Here is a 15986-nt window from a genome sequence, read left to right as displayed (position 1 = left end):
AGGTTGATCTCCATCGTCGCCACCGCACAGATACACATGCACCCGCACGTATAAATGTGAGCACGTATGCACGTATGTACATACATGAAAGACAACGCATAACAGTACCATGAATTGCTGACGCTGAGGGCCTGTTCCCTGAGCCAGGGCTGTCACAAGTGAGCGACTGTCCCATTAAGTGCAGGATGGCTACTTTCCGAGCAGCTCTGGCCAGTGTTGCCAGGTTGTTTGAATCGCTGCCTTACGTTAATGGCAAACCCTCAGAATCTGCTCTTTTGCTTTGCAGAGGGCAGATTCTTAACTCTGAATCGACACATCTGCCTTAGCTCAGGGTGCCATGACAAAAACACCACAGACTAGGGGGCTTACACAGCCGGCGTTGATTTCCCATAGTTCTTGGATCTGCGGGTTTCATGATCAAGACCGGCAGATTCTGCTTCTGCCTCTTCTTGTCCTGAACTACCAGCCTTCTCTCCAGCCCTCTTATGATTTTTTTTTCTTCATGGATGCATGAGAGAGGAGAGAGTACACAGCTCTCCCGAGTCTCTTAAAAGGTTCCTAAGCCCACTCCCTTTCACTGGCTCATCCAGCCCCAATTATTTTCTGAAGGCCCATTTCTTAATGCTACCATATTGTGGATAAGATTTGCAACAGATGAATTGAGGGGAGTGTCACATGCAAGTCTTCAGTATCTCTCCTCATTTATCCTTAAACAGCACATCGGTGCTGTTTTCTGAAGGAATGTGGATATGCGTGTACATGCAGATACACACACACACACACACACACACACACACACACACACACACATCAGTGGTTTCAACTGTATTTCAATTGTTCCCCGAGACCAAAGAAAATAAATCTAGAGAAAGAAACACTAAAATCTCATTAAGAACTTCAAAGGGACCCTCTCAGTAAAGAGAATAAACCTAGGAAGTAAAAGTTTGGGGGAATTGTCTTATTAATAACACTGGAACTTTCCCCGTTTTCTTTCTTCGCTTAAAGTTATGGGAAGGAATTAAAAACAGGCTTCCCAGTCTATCATATGTCACTGAAACCCAAAACACAATAGTGTTTGTCTTGCCCCAAACCAAGAGGCTGCAAATCTATTATTTATTTTTTTATTAGCAGCACAGGTCCAGAGCAAGGCTTGTTAATAGCCAAGAGAAACAGGAGATGGGCTCTTTCATCTCGGCTCAGTTCCTCCCATGTGACCCGGGCCAGCCTTGATTCAGGGCGCCTGATCACTTCTGAGCGCCCTTGTTTGTCTGTACTCTGTTCAGAAGGCAGAGAAACCAAAAGAGGGGAAAATGCGGCAAATTGTAAATCAGAGTTTACATTTGGGGACAGATTGGAAATCGCAAACAGAGAAAGTGGCGTCATCTCCACCTTGTGACCGCTCTTCCCATCCAGGCCTACGTGCTCAGGATCTCCTGCAGATCCCTATAAATAATGCAGGATGGTGATGCTATTCAGACTTCTCTTTTGTGGCCTCCACCCCCATATGTGTGTGTGTGTGGGCACGAGGGGGAGCACCATTGTTTATGGGATTCTAATGGAGGGCTCACCCGGGTGGAATCTTCTGGAACGGCACTGTGTGCCTCCATGTGGTGCTGAGCAAACAAGGGGCAGCTGCACGCAGGGAGTGGCTGGAACAATACTGCTGTTCCCTCGGGGCTCTCAATGCAGGGACAACGTGTAGACAAGTCCTAGTCTGTGGTGAGAGAGCAGTGATAACAGGTGGAGGTATGTTTGTGTGTCTGTGCTGTGGGTGTGCATATGTGGAGGTCAGAAGTTGGACATTGGGTGTCCTTATCTAATCGTTTGAGACAGGGCGTCTCACTGGCAAGCTCCGGGTGTCCTCCTGTCTCTGCCACCCAAGACGTGAGGTGATAAGAAGTCAGCATACCTGGATTTGTACACGAGTGCTGGGGATGTGAACTCATGTCTTTGTGCGTGCATTGCAGGCATTTCACCTCCCCAGCCCATGATGTCAACTTCCTTAACATGTCAGTTTTCTAAGGAACTGACCCAGTGCATAGATATGACACTCTTTGCCGTTCCGGACAGCAACTTCTTGCACTAAAAAAATATAAATATTTTGTTTGCACTGCAGCAAAGCTACTAGGATTTGTGTAGACAAAACACAAAGGCTGGACAATAAGATCCCTTTTCTCCATCCCATGGACATTGCATGAACTCGTGTGGCCTATGCACCCATGCTTTGCGTGTAGTAAACAGCATGCACAAACAAATGGGGTGTTGGGCTGGGGAAGGTGACATAGTCAGTAAGGAACACGAGGTTACAATGAGAGGCCACAAGAAAAGAGGGAAGGAAGGCAGGCTGGAAGGTGCCCAAGGAACAGCATCTCAGACTCTCCTGTCTTCCACACATGTACATATACCCTTGTATGCAACATGCACATGCTTGCACACATGCATACATATGCTCACATTCACACACACATATGCATACATGCATGCACATGCACACATGCATATGCCTAAGGAACAATTCCTCAGGTTGTCCTGATTACACACATGTACACACACACTTGTATACAACACACACACACACACACACACACACACACACACACGCTGGATACATGCACACATATGCTCACACACATGTTCATGCATGCACTTATATGCACTTATACACACACATGATAAATGCACACATGCATAAATACACAGCTGCTTTTTTTTTTCCTAACAAGAACTTCTACATGATATCACTGATGCTGCTTTGATTCAGGGGGAGGGCGGTTGCTTATCAATTACGCAGAGTCTCTGTGAGGCCCAAGTCAGCTGCTATTTGCTAGGAAGGCCAAACCTGCCCTTGGGAAATATGTTTCATTCCCTGGGAGCTTGCTGGGCACCTGAAGAAACAGGAGGCTCTGGCATGTACCTCTTTGCCTTCCGTTGTTGCTGGCATGTTTTCAGCATTGTTCCTGTGTGCTTCTACATCCACCTCCTGGCATGACCCTACCCTTAGCCACCTCCCTCACCAGCTAGGGCACCACAGGACACCCTGAAGCCTTTCTACTGCCTCTGAGCCGTTCTAGGGAAAACTGACACCCCCTCCTGTAATCTCCCGACCTCCTGAAGCCCTGCCTTTTCATTCCCCTGTCTTACACTGTGCTACCAATTATCCCACAGCCCTAAGGAACAACAGCAGCTCTCCACAGTGCCCCAAGGTCATCCCTACCACTGACACGATATGCAGACCAAGAGACAAAGCCGCAGGCCCAGGTCTGGTGCGGTGCCTCATGGGATGGCCACAGGGTCCAGGCTGGAGGGCGGACCGAGGGCTGCCCACCAGCTGCCTCGGCCTTCATGGCTTCTCTGTAGCACAGGCTCTTTTCACACCTGTTCCTCCAGGCGCCTGCACCTGCGCTCATCAAGTGTGTAACCTGTGCAGCGCATCTTTGGAAGAGTTCCACTTTCCCTAGTAACTGATGCTATGGACCATGGACTGTGTTCATTCTAACACCGTATGTGTGCATCCGACTAGCTGCTGACCGCTGTCGCTAACCTTAGCTGAAAGGGGGATAACCACAGAACTGATTTCCTAGAGAGCCCGTGGAAAAGCTTTTCCAGTTGACAAGTAAGGGGACTGGCTTATATTTCATCTTGTCCCCCAGCCATGTCGAAAGCATCTGGAAGGCAGACACTATGCCTTCCTCATTTTCTGTATTTCCAGACAAAATCCCCTGTGTCCGTCCTCTAAAGCAGCCTTGGGTGACTCTGTTGTTTGAAGCGATTGAGAGGAAGTCTGAAGCTGTGAGAGAAAACAAAGCAAGGAGGCAGGAGCTGAGCTGAGGGCATAAAATGTCCTTTTGACTCAACTTAGAATGCAGAGAGAGGTAGTGGCCAGTCACCATGTGTGTGTGTGTCCATGTGTGTGTGTGCGTGTGTATACATGTGTGTCCATGTGTGCGTGTTCGTGCATGTGTGTGTATGCATGTGTGTGTGTGTGTATCATGTGTGTCTGTGTGTGTGTGTGTGTGTATGTGTGTGTGTGTGTGTGTACAACACTAAGGTCAACACCAGTGTCTTCCTCTGTTGCTCTCCACCTGTTTTTGAGACAGACCAGAGCTTGCCTTGTTTGGTTGGTCTGGTTGGACAGTGAGCCTCCTGGTGTCCACCTGTCTCTGCTGCCTGGAGTTACAGGTGCGTTCTGCCATGCTCGCCTTTTATGTAAATGCTGGGTCTCCAAAGCCAGGTCTTCATGTTTGCATGGCAAATGCTTTACCTACTGAGCTGTCTCACCACCTCTCCTTGCTACTTGTCTGTGTTCATTCCTCCTATAAAGAGAGGGCTTTGGGAAAGCACCGCCAGTATCCCTCTGAGAGTTCCAGCTCCGCTCTACTGTTGAAATACAGAAGGCTGGGCCTCTGTTGTTACTCTGCCTTTTCCCAGCACAGCACAGCTCAGTCTCACGGTTTCCCAGGACTAACCAAGGCAAGTTTATTATCAAGGGCTTCAGCACTGCCTAGTAGAAAGCCACACAAACAGGGAAGGACCATGGCAGGTGATAAATACATTGTATAGGTGATGCTCACACACCTTCGAGCTGGGCGGTCTGCACCAGACTGCATTCCGAACTTTGTCCCTTCTGATACTTGGGTCTTGGAGTGCAAGCCTTGTGCTTAAGGAACTCAAAACTGAGGGCTCTGGACAAACAAGTGTAGACATACTTGAAGCCTCTGTTTGTGCCTTCTGTTCAGGCCCTGGCTGTAGCCATGAAAACTATATGTCAGTGCGACCTTGTTTACAGCTCCTGGACTAATGAGGACTATCAATTACGTCTGAGAGTATGTAAATTTGGCAGTTCTTGCTCTAAAATAACATTCTCCATCTTTCTGGGAGCAGTCTGCCTCCTTAGTAAACAAATTTTCAGTTTATTATGTTGCCATTTAGAAATTTCCCTCTCCCGGTGCCAAATTGCTCTAAAAGGTGACTGATTCACAGAGTGTCTCACTCACCTTGGAGTCATAGCCTGACTAGAAGAGTGTTGGAGCAGGAGGGGAGTCAGCGTCTGCCTTTGCAGCCCCGGGAGGAGGCAGCGCAGGGCGTGGTCGTGTCTAGCTGCGAGTGCTCATTTTGTGTAGTTCTCTGAGTGGTTGTCACTTGCAAAGCTGTCCTGCTCTCCTTGAGATGCAGGTAGGGGTAACACCATCATCTTAGGGCACCCGAGCCTCGACATTTTGGCAGCAGAAATAAAACAAGAGTAAAGGAAGAGGCAGGAGACCCGAGTAACCTCTGAGAAGACCGTCCCTGCCTGCGGGGTCAGGCGGCACCTGTCCCAGCAGACCTTCCTTAGCTGTAGAGAAGCTGGGGGGGCCTTTCCAGTGCAGGGGTCCATCTTAACAGGGGAAGGAAGGTGTCTGTGGATGGTGAGGAGCTTACTCTGGTAGGTTTGAAGGTCACGGCTCCAGGGAGCACGTGAGAACAAGGCTGGGATCCCGCTGTGGCGTCGGTTTACCCCCATCCCTCACTACTAATGGTGGGAACTGTTAGAGAACCCAGGTAAGGATCTAGGCCAGGAACACACCTAACCTGTGACCCCCTAAAGGTCAAACACAGCCTGCCTAGGGTCAGGTTGCATGGGTTACACATTTGCAGCAAGCCCTTCCCAGAAGTGTAGCGTAGTGGCCTCTGTTCTGGAAGCTTAAGCAAGGTATGTCTTGCCCCGCCCCACATCAGGTAGGAAAGGTCACACATTAACTAAGCCTACTTCCTTAGGGTGTACCCCCACCGCAGGTGGATTCTTTCCTGGGGAGGGGGAGGTGTGAAATTCTCCTTCCGATGCCATGCCCTACTGCTTTTTGGGGTGTTAATAAACCTTTTGCCTAAAGGAAGAACCGACTTAGCCACTCTTTCAAGACCCCCTTGCCCCCCACCTTCACCGCCCCCACCTCCACTCCTCCTTTGCTCTTTCTCCCTGACAGAAACCCAGTGCCAATTCAAAGTGACTAGTGGAAGGGAATAAATCAATCTGAATGGTTTTTTTTCCAAAGTATATTTTTGCAAACCTAGCTTACGATTGCATAAACAAAACAAAGCTCTGGGCATGATAAGTCTGGGGTCCAAGAAAGGTCTTTGGAAGGGTTCTTAGAACCTTCAGTATGCTATGCTGCATGAGTTCTTGGTGTGTGTGTGTGTGTGTGTGTGTGTGTGTGTGTGTGTGTGTGTGTGTACGCGCGCGCGCGTGTATGTGTGACATATTGTGTGTCGTGCTCAAATGTAGGGTCTTGTTCTGGGCATGGCCTTGGTTCACCTCCTTGGAGACTCTGGCTGCTCTTCCTTGTGGCACCACTTGCAAGACTCTCTCTTTGAATGCAAAGCATTAAAAAAAAAGTACCCTTTTGTGGCCCCCTCTCTGTTCAGACCAAGCTGCCCTTCCACTCCTTGGCCTGGGTAAGATGGTGCATCCCACATGGCTCCTCAACTGTCACCGAGGGCTGGATGATGCTACTAACTAGAAGACCGAAGGGGTGGGTTCAGCTCCTCAGAGGCGAGCCTTGCTCGGTGAACCATGGAGGTTGCTGGGCCATTCGGTGCCATCCTGCTTCCCCTATGGGTTCCCAGTGTCGGAGGCGTTTTTGACTAGCGCGGGGGACTCCTCTGTCTTTGGGTTTCTTCCTCATAGCCAGAGAGATCCATTTGTTATTTTACATCGTTTCCTGGCCCCACACACCTGTTTCTTTGCCTCCCGCTGCTCTAGCTTGCCCTCCACTTGCTGGAGTCAGCATCTAACACTTGCCTCAGGCTCTGCTGTGATGTCATGGAACCTGGACAGGTGCGTGGAGCATTAAGGGAAACCACTTTGTAGTAATCCAGGCAAGCAACAGGGAGACAAGGAAGAGCCGGGAACGTCCAGAGGAGTTGATCAGTGAGGCAGAACAGGGGATAGAGGAGTTAGGGGTGAGGGTTTGGGGTCCGGGGGTGGGATCTCCGAGATGACAGGAGGAAGTTGGTAGACAGAAGAAACGTCAGCACCTGGCAAGAGAGCAGATGGCCTTGTTAGCAGAAGAGCTGGAGAAAGCAGGAAGCGACGGAGGAGTCCAGGGCACAGAGCTGCCGAGGAGGCCTTTGCTCTGTCAAAAGCATGGCGACTGGTGGAAGAGGCCGGAGGATGGCATGTTTGGGGCCTGAGGTGAGGGTGTAGGCTCCAGAAAAGGTCCAGCTGTCCTTCAGGTTTAGGGAGTTATTAAGACCACAGAGAAGAAGGCAGAGTTATACAGCGAGGGAGGCCAGGCCCGCCACACAAAGCGGGGTTCACCTTCCTAAAGTTTCCAAGGGAGGAGGGGGCTCCCAGGCCTGAGGAGCCTGTACTGCTGGCCCATAGTCAGATTGTTGGCGACTCCCCAAGGCAGCAATGGGGGGGGAGAGGAAGAGTCTTAGCAGACTTTGTCTATCAGCTCCTTTCAGTATGCAGGAGGGTTGAGGGACTGCAGGGGGATGGCCAGGACTGTGAGGCCATAGCTGTAAGCAAGAGTGGTTTTACTGCTCTTAGTGGTGATGATCATGGGGTACTGAGAACGTGAAGGGTTAAGAAAGGCGGATTAAATGGATCAGGACAAAAAAAAATCTCAAAGTGGAACAGATTTGTGTCTCTAACGGTGTAGTGTAATTCTTGTCGGTGGGGAAATTAGTCTGTGTCTTTCTCTGATTTGGGATTAGCAGGCAGGGTCCCCTGTTGGAGGAGGGGCTCTGTGATGTCTTTGTATTGAAAGGCGACAAAGAGTATGTGGGTTTTCAATTTAGCAGGAGCACTAATGAGCTTTTGGATATGCAAATGTGGATCCTAGAGAAGATGGGTGGAAAGGAGATACTTTTGAAAAAGTGAGAGGCGTCCTCGGCTGTGGGGGAGGGATTGGCTATGGAGAGAAGCTGAGGGTGTTTGGATCCCCAACTCCAGTGGGCCTCACCTACAGAGGCGCCTAAAAGGGACATTTTAAACGGGAGTAAGAGAGTCCGCAGGAGTTGAAGGCACACGAAGTGGAGCAGGTTTGGCTGGGTCAGCATAGCCCTCAGCAGTGCTTGCCACAGGCTGAGAGTTGGGGTTACCACAAGTACGCCCAACTGATGCGTCCTGTGGGAAGGAGCCGAGTCTGATGCTTGAGACTGCCTATGGCATGCATGCAGGGAGTAACCACGGAAGCAGTTTCATCAGCGTCCAAGGGCGCAGTGCCGCTGTTGTGATGGTGTGAACGCTGGACCTACGTCACACACACACACACACACACACACACACACACACACACACACACACACACATACACACACACACTTGAGTGAGCTGCTTCTACCTCAGCAGAGAGGCAGCAAGGCTGGAGAAGTCCCGAGGGAGCAGAGGTGAGAAGGGATCCAGGCTGTGGATGTAGTTCAGCTGGCAGAGTGTTCACAGTCATCCACATAGCAGGTTCAAGGTCAGTCGGGGATACATGAGATGCTGACTGAAATAATAAGCAGGCAAACAAATAAATAAATAGGAGCCACATAGCAGTATTTTTAAGGCAATGAGGTACAAAACAGGGTTAGCTGGCATTACGGTATAGTCTTTGGCGTGGTGACAGGCTTACAGAGGAGGGGGCAGTGGTGAGAAGGTTAGTGGGAGCCATGGAGATAGTCAGGGTTCAGCATAGTGGGTACAGGCAAGGGCCCTGTCTCAGATCTTGGTTGCATCTGAAAGGGCTGGCAGTGAGTCCAAGGCACTAGGGAAGTCCTAACATAAAACTGCCAAGTTGACCTGGAAGGAATAAGGACTGTGAGGATAGCAGCCAGTCTGAGGAGGAGCTGGAGAGCATTGGATGAAGATGGCGAGGGTAGCCAGGTGTAATTTGGAAGGTTTGGGGGGCTCTTGCTCATGTCATGCAGTGAGAGAGAGGAGTGAGAGGAGACAGGGGTTCAATTAGAAGACATGACAGAGACTGAGAGATCTGACACATGAATTACTGACCCCAGGAAAGCTGCTGGCGCTCCAAGGCCCGAAAGCCAGAAATGCCACAAGCAGGAGAGCAGCCTGATGTCCCAGCTCCCGCAGTGCGGCCTGGGGCGAGACCTTGCCCAGGCTTCCTGCTCTCCAAGCTCTGGATCAGCGGTTCTTGGCCTTCCTAATGCTTGACCCTTTAATACAGTTCCTCGTGTTGCGATGCCCCCAGCCATAAGATTATTGTTGTCGCTACTTCTTATCTGTATATAATGTACAGATAATGTATATATAATGTGCATATATAAATACCTGATATGCAGGACATCTGACCTACTGGTTGAGATCCACTACTCTAAAGAAATGGGCTGGCGCCCACCTACCCTTGGGAGGACCTGGAAACTCTGGCTACCTCATGGTCCAGTTGCTTATCTCTCACAGAAGCAGCATCCTAACACTCACCCTGGAGTAAACAGATCAGACTCCCGGGCACCCCACAGGCCAGTCAAGTTTGTGTACCTACTCTCCATCACACTACCTAGTGTGTGTGTCAGCCACTTATTGCTGTGATCAGACAGCTGACAAGAAGCTTATTAAGGCAAGAAGGGTGTGTTTTGGCTGAACATTTTGGGGGGTTACAGTCCATTGTGGCAAGAGAGTCAAAGCGACAGGAACAGGAGGCAGCTGGCTGGTCACACTCATCAGAGCATGAACAGCCCAGGCCGTATAACCTGAAGGCCTGGCCCCGGGGTCAACACTTCCTCTACCTTCTAGTCTTTCTTCAACTTTCCCAAACAGCGCCACCCTCTGGGGAAACCAATGTAAAAAGGGGAGCATGCCACATTCAAACCACAGGCTCCTTACCTAGTCCTCGGTGAAATTACCTAGTCCTCCCTGAACAAAGCCCCCGTCTGCATATCTGGCGAAGCGCTGTCTTCAGTGCCCTGCCTTCTCTTGTCTGTTCTCTGTGGCTGACACATGCCTTCCATGTACTAAGTGTTCAATAAAAATGTGTTGGCTGCTTCATTGATCCAATAAACTTATGTCTATGCCAATACAGAATTGCTCTTGGAAAGCTGTGGATAAATCAATTCTTCGTAAATTGAATCTTACTTCAGACTCAGTCGGGATGTTCAGTATTTCAAGAAAACTAGCCGGATCTTTTGTACATCCAAGTCGTTTACCGTGCTTCTCCCATTGCATCCATTCGTAAGGCAGCTCCCTCAAGAAGGAATGGAGTGACTTGGTGCAGTCTGACACAGTTTCTTCAAGCAAAGTGCATGGACCAAGTACTAGGGTGATAAGGCAGCCATGGGTGTGTGTGTGTGTGTGTGTGTGTGTGTGTGTGTGTGTGTGTGTGTCATGCTTATGTGTCTATTTTGGCACATGACAAGTCATCTATGGCTCTGTCTGTGTGTGTATGTCATGTGTGTGTGTACATACGTGCTTGTGTGTGGGTGTATTCATGTACATGACAAGTCATCTATGGCTCTGTGTGTATGTGTGTGGTCTATGTGGTGTCAGTAGCTTTCTAACCTGTTTCTGAGAATTAAGTTTCTCAATGATACCTGTAGCTTAGTAATTGGGCAAGCCTAGCCAGCAAATCCATCCTCTCTGCCTCCCCAGTATTGAAAGCACTGAAAGTGCAAACACACACACACACACACACACACACACACACACACACACACACACACACACACACACACCCTTATGCCCAGCTATTTTAACAGTTTCTACAGGAGTGAACACAGGCCTCTCACATTTACATGACAAGACCCCATCTGACTGAGCTCCTTTCCCAGACTCAGCTGTAGCATTTATCACATTAGGGGGCTAATGCTGTGCCACCTGGAGTACTTGCTTGTACTTTGTTTAAGTTAAAACATTATTTGAACAGTACAGTAATGACTGGAGCCGGTACTGAACTGCTCTGTAACCTATGACAGGGTAAGAATCAAACGCGAAAGAACAGAAAATACTCTGGCCAAGAAAATTCACTTCCCCTCAGACCCAGCTCTAAGCATTTCTCTTTCCTTGTGATTTGCACACCGGTGATGAACGTTCGGGAAGAGTGCCAGGTCATGGGGTCCTGCAGGGTGTGTTCTTAGACTCAAGATTGAGGGGATAAAAAAACCTTTTCAGGCGGTGGCTTAGTGTTAAGTGTGAGCGAGATGTGGTGCAAGATTTAGTGGGACCTTAGGACACCTTCCTGACTGAATTATTCATTTTAAATTGATCGGGTTTTTTTTTTTATCAACATCTGTATTGGGTTGATTTAGCTTCTGTTTGTTGTGTTCTAGAATGAAGTAATCTATCAGATGCGGGGACTTGGGCGGCGGCTGGGGGGGGGGAGACGATAAAGCTACTTTGGACCACAAGTTTGGATGATCCAAATGAAAGAATTGGTGTCTGGGTTTAGAATCTGCTCTCCTTTCTCTCCTTGGTCATTCTCCGGCTTCTGCGCATCACAAACGGGATTAGATGCCGCAAAAGGAACTTGGTGAGGTGCAGTTGGATCGGATCTAAGCCGGTTTACGGACATTAAGTCACTCAGTCCCCTCAACCTGTGGGGCTGAAACGGTCATCCCCATTTGACAGATAGGAGAACCGAGGCTCGGAAGGATAAGAGACGTTTGAACACAGTTATACCGGATGGCTGGGTGTCAGGGTGTGGTCTCTTCTTCCCCAGCAGCTCTCCACAGCTGCCGCGTATTCCTGGCCTTCAGCACACCAGCATCCCTTCCAGACTCCCAGCCCTGTCCTGCCGCCCACGTGCCTCCCTGATGCCCAGCAGCTTTCCAACCCCCGCTGCCCCGCCCACCCCCGCCCCACCCCACTCTCTCCATGCTCACCAGCAGAGCCCTTTGTCCACCTCCCTCTCCCCAGCTCCTCTCCCTCTCCCACAATTCGCTGCCCACAGGCCCTCACCCCCCTACCCCAAAACTCCCTGACAGCCACCCTCCCTTGCATGCCCCACCAGCCCCTAACTCCCCATCTACAAGCACCTTATGTGTCCCATATGTCCTCATCTCATTTTTTACATATGTTACATTAACTGTTATTACTATTGTTTTTGAAGCCATAACCTCTTGAATAAACATACTATTTTTGTCCGACTGGGGTAGCAAGGATGACTGGAACCTTTAGATTATCCGCATTCTCTGTCTTAGGCAGCACAGGCTCCGCTTAGCCAGAACTGTTCGCTTCCCCGTGTATTTTTGTAGCACTTGCCTGTGGCTGTGGCAGCGATGGGAAAATTTGTCTTCCTGGTACCTCAGTACCAGTGTTAGGGGACAGAGGATAAATGTCAGCTCTGAAGCAGGTAGCTCCAGGCCTGCTTCCCAGACCTGGGAGTCTCTGTTCGTCGGTTTCCTTGCCTGCCACTGGTTCTCCATTGTAATGCTGAGTAGTGATTTGAAGTAAAGAAGATAAATTTTAACTTTCGCCTTCCTGCCTGTTCCAGGTTCTGCTTATCCTCAGTGGGGGTGTGAATGGCTAACGCTCTAGGCATTATATAGAAGGCAGATGATGGAGGAGCCGGCAAGTCCCAGTCTGCAGAACGCAGCGCTAAGATTTCCAAATGCTCTAACGAAGTTAATGAAATAGACGATGCAAAAACGGGATTGACAACTTAAGATATTCTACTTAGCATCGAGAAAATTCACGTTAATATGTTGGAATCACCAAATCATAGTAATTTCTTGCTTTGTGCAACAGAGAACTGTTAATTACAATCAGAAGACTTTGGGGGGGGGGGAAGATTGCGAGTTTTTTGCATTCTTCTGCGTTTTTTAGAGGTAGATTTCTGTATTTTAACATTTGGCTCCAGAGTTGTCCCAGCATCCCCAGAAAGGCAGTGTTGATCAACTTCCAGGCGACCCACACCAACTGACCTCTGTCCTTCCTGTCTTTGTGTTGTAGATGGCAGTTGCTGTGAGGCCACCTCTTTCCTTTCAGAGCATCATAATACTGAGGGCCAGAACCTACATTTTTGAAAGCTCCGGGTGGACCCTTTTAAACTGCTTTGAGCCTGTAGGGCATGGCTGGACCTGCTTACTTCAGAGCTTTCATCTGACTGGCAGAGGCAGGATCACTGGCTGCCTAGGGAGCCCTGGCTGTTAGAAACATCTTCCTGTATGCCCTTCATGTGCCTGCCCAGAGGCCTAGCATTGGGCACCTTGTGAAAGTCATAAGGCTGAAGAAATATTTCACCCTGGCTAATCATGCTGACACTCAGAAAAGCACCAGTAATCTTGAAGCTTCTCTAGAGACAATTATACAATGAGCCATTTTGGTGTGTGTGTGTCGGGGGGGGGGGGGGGGGGGGTGGCAGTTTTGGTGCTCTTTGCAGTGGGCCCTGGTAACTAGAAAAAATGTTACTGATTAATATGAGGCCACAGGAGCTGGACCTCGCCCATCGTTAGGCTCATTTGCCTGTGGGGACAGAGCATATGTTTTTTTTTCTTTGCATATCAAAGGTGAAGCTTATGTTTAAAGAGCATTTGCCATACTTGGAGCTGAGAGCCCAATCAGTGCTTGCTGTGCAAGGATGAGGACTTGAGTTCAGATCCCTAGCCCCCATACAAAGGCCAAAGAGTGGCAGTGTGTTCCTGTAAGCCTCCTCTCTCTGGGGAAGCAGGGACCAGAGGATTCCTGGCTTGGCTGGTCCTCCAGCTTCAGTGAGAGAGTCTTAAAAAGTAAGATGAAAGAAAAAGAAAAGACAGAGAGAAATTCAGAATGATATTGGATGTAGTTGTGGTAACCCCTGGCATCCATAAGCTCATCACACACATGCACACATCACACATATGCATGCACGCACTACACACACACACACACACACACACACACACAGAGTTTACAAAATGTGTCCAAACAAAGACTACTCTTCAGTGACTATGAGGTGTTATGATCAGATCCAGCAATCCCAGGGTGCTTTGCAGAATCATTAAAGGACCAGTGTAAGTAAATTTCTACCGCAGGCTGCTTTGCCTCGTGCTCTGACAGAGACCGCAAACAGGACTATTGACGGTTCCGTTCAGGAACTACTAGATATGATTTTACTATTTGTGGACTAGAGTTGTGCAACTAGGGAAGGCCTGTGTATCACTGTCTGCTCTATTTTGGGATGTAATGGAGAAAGTATTTCAACCTGATTACTGCCTGCAGAGTGAGGAATTTCTTCTTCTTTGCCTGGCCACCTGCTGCTGCTTTATTTCCTTAGCGCTCCTCAAGTCATTATAAGAGTCACCCAACAGTCTGAAACCAAAGTGAAGTCTCACTGTAGAATGCCAGCTTTCTATTGTAAAAGATTATGCGCTACTATAAAATATAATTGCCAGGCCCCCCCCCCACACCTTCCAGCCTCAGAATGACAAAACCCTTGCAAAGTGAGGAGCAGCGTTTGCTTTTCCTTCAGGCCTTGCAAATTTGGGATGCTGCCTTCTACTGTAGGTTGGAATAATGGTCCAGATAATTATAACTTCACTCCCTGCCCTTTTGTCTCTCTACCTCCCAGTTCTTCTCGTGACATTTTAATGATGTTGTTTGTGTGTCTCAGCTGATTAGTTATTTCTTTCTCGTCCCTGGGCTGCATCTTATCCTCTGCTTTCTTGTCTTGCGTTCTGTTTCCTTTCTTGACCGCTCCCAGACAGCCTTTCCCTTGCCACTGTGTAATGCACAGCAGGCTGGCTAAGCGTGGAGGCTCTCGCTGTGAGAACCCCGCGTGGGTAAATGTCACAGCTCCGTGCAAGGAACCTGGCCAGATCTTAGCAACTCCAGAAAACGGCTCACAAGGCCACAACTTAACATTTTATCTCACTCTCAGATGGAATGTGTTTACGGTACGGTTTTTGAAGCAGTGAAAATGGCTTTGAACATATTATCTATTAATGCCCCTGAGGTCAAGGTGAAATCTAGCCAGCCAGCAGGTTTCCCAGAGTCCATGTCCTCCCGCCCTCCCTCCCCCAGACCTCAAAGCACTGGCTACTGAGCCAGTTACAAACACTGCTCGCTGCTGGACATGTGGGTGCAAAGCAAGTCGCAGCCAGAACGAAATGAAAATGCAGGTGAGAGTCTCACCTTTCTCTGCCTTCCCTTGGCAAGGGTCAGAACAGATGGGTGTTGTGATATGATAGCAGGCTCCCGGGCAGTGCTCCTCCCAGGCACCTTATTTACTTTGCCACTAACCATTACTCTCCATTTACCATTATGCATAGTAAGACATTGCAGAGGGCTGCAGAAATGGCTCAGTGCCTGAGAACCCTGCTGCTCTTACCGAAGACCTGCATTGGGTTTCCAGCACCCAGACTGCTACCACCTGTAATTCCAGCTCCAGGGCTTCTACCGCCCCCTCCTGGCCTCTGTGGGCATCTGCACCTATGTGCATGTGCACGCTGACAAGCAGGCACGTATGAGTGCACATAAATAAAAACTAAATAACATTTAATCTTAAGATACGGGGGTCTTTAAAGAAAGAAACAGAGAAAGAGTAAGGAAGGGGGGGGGGACATAGCTCAGTTGGTAGAGTGCTTGCCTAGCATGCGTGAAGGCCTGGGTTCCATTCCCCAGCACTGCATAAGCTGGAGACACAGTGGCATACAACTATAATCCCAGTGCTGGCAAGGTGGAAGCAGGGGGATAGAAATTCACCCAAGGTCATCCTCAGCTACAAAGTGGCTTAGGAGGCTAGCCTGGGCTACATGAGATTCTCTCTCAAAACCCCACAGCAGATGACACCCTATGGTTGTCTTTGTCAGGACTTTGGAAAGGGTGGTTTTTTTTTTCTTCACCGTCCCATACGCCCCTTTCCCTGTGGGTGCAGGTGAGGACACTGGAGACACATCATGTATGTTCCCTGCCTCCCTTTGTCCCTGATTCAGGGAGGGTATGCAATCCAGTTGAGCATGACCTAATTTTGCTTGAGTCAGAGGCCCTGGTGTGTGGGAAGGTCCTCAGCTCACTTTGGTATAATTCCATTTCTTTAGGTGAAGGGAAGGTCTTGGTGCTGAAGAGCCCCCTCCCCTGATGTTGGGGGGAC

At 49.2% G+C, this 15986-nt stretch overlaps 1 protein-coding gene across 2 annotated transcripts in view; it reads left to right on the top strand.

Annotated features, from left to right (window-relative positions):
* The window catches only part of SDK1 (sidekick cell adhesion molecule 1), a 955689-nt gene that overhangs the window by 293099 nt on the left and 646604 nt on the right, over window positions 1-15986 (top strand). The window contains exon 1 of one of the 2 annotated variants that reach the window (XM_084763892.1): window positions 14941-15015. The exons of the other annotated variant lie outside the window; for it this stretch is intronic. Within the exon in view, the coding sequence (XP_084620018.1) occupies window positions 14970-15015 (46 nt within the window). The 5' untranslated portion in view covers window positions 14941-14969. Of the gene's footprint in view, window positions 1-14940; window positions 15016-15986 lie in introns of those variants that run through there. 2 annotated transcript variants of the gene reach the window in all.

This window comes from Acomys minous (genome assembly GCF_964271855.1).
Source record: "Acomys minous genome assembly, chromosome: 16".
NCBI lineage: Eukaryota > Metazoa > Chordata > Mammalia > Rodentia > Muridae > Acomys > Acomys minous.
Note: the sequence above shows the minus strand (reverse complement) of the source record. Positions and strands in the feature narration are given on the sequence as shown.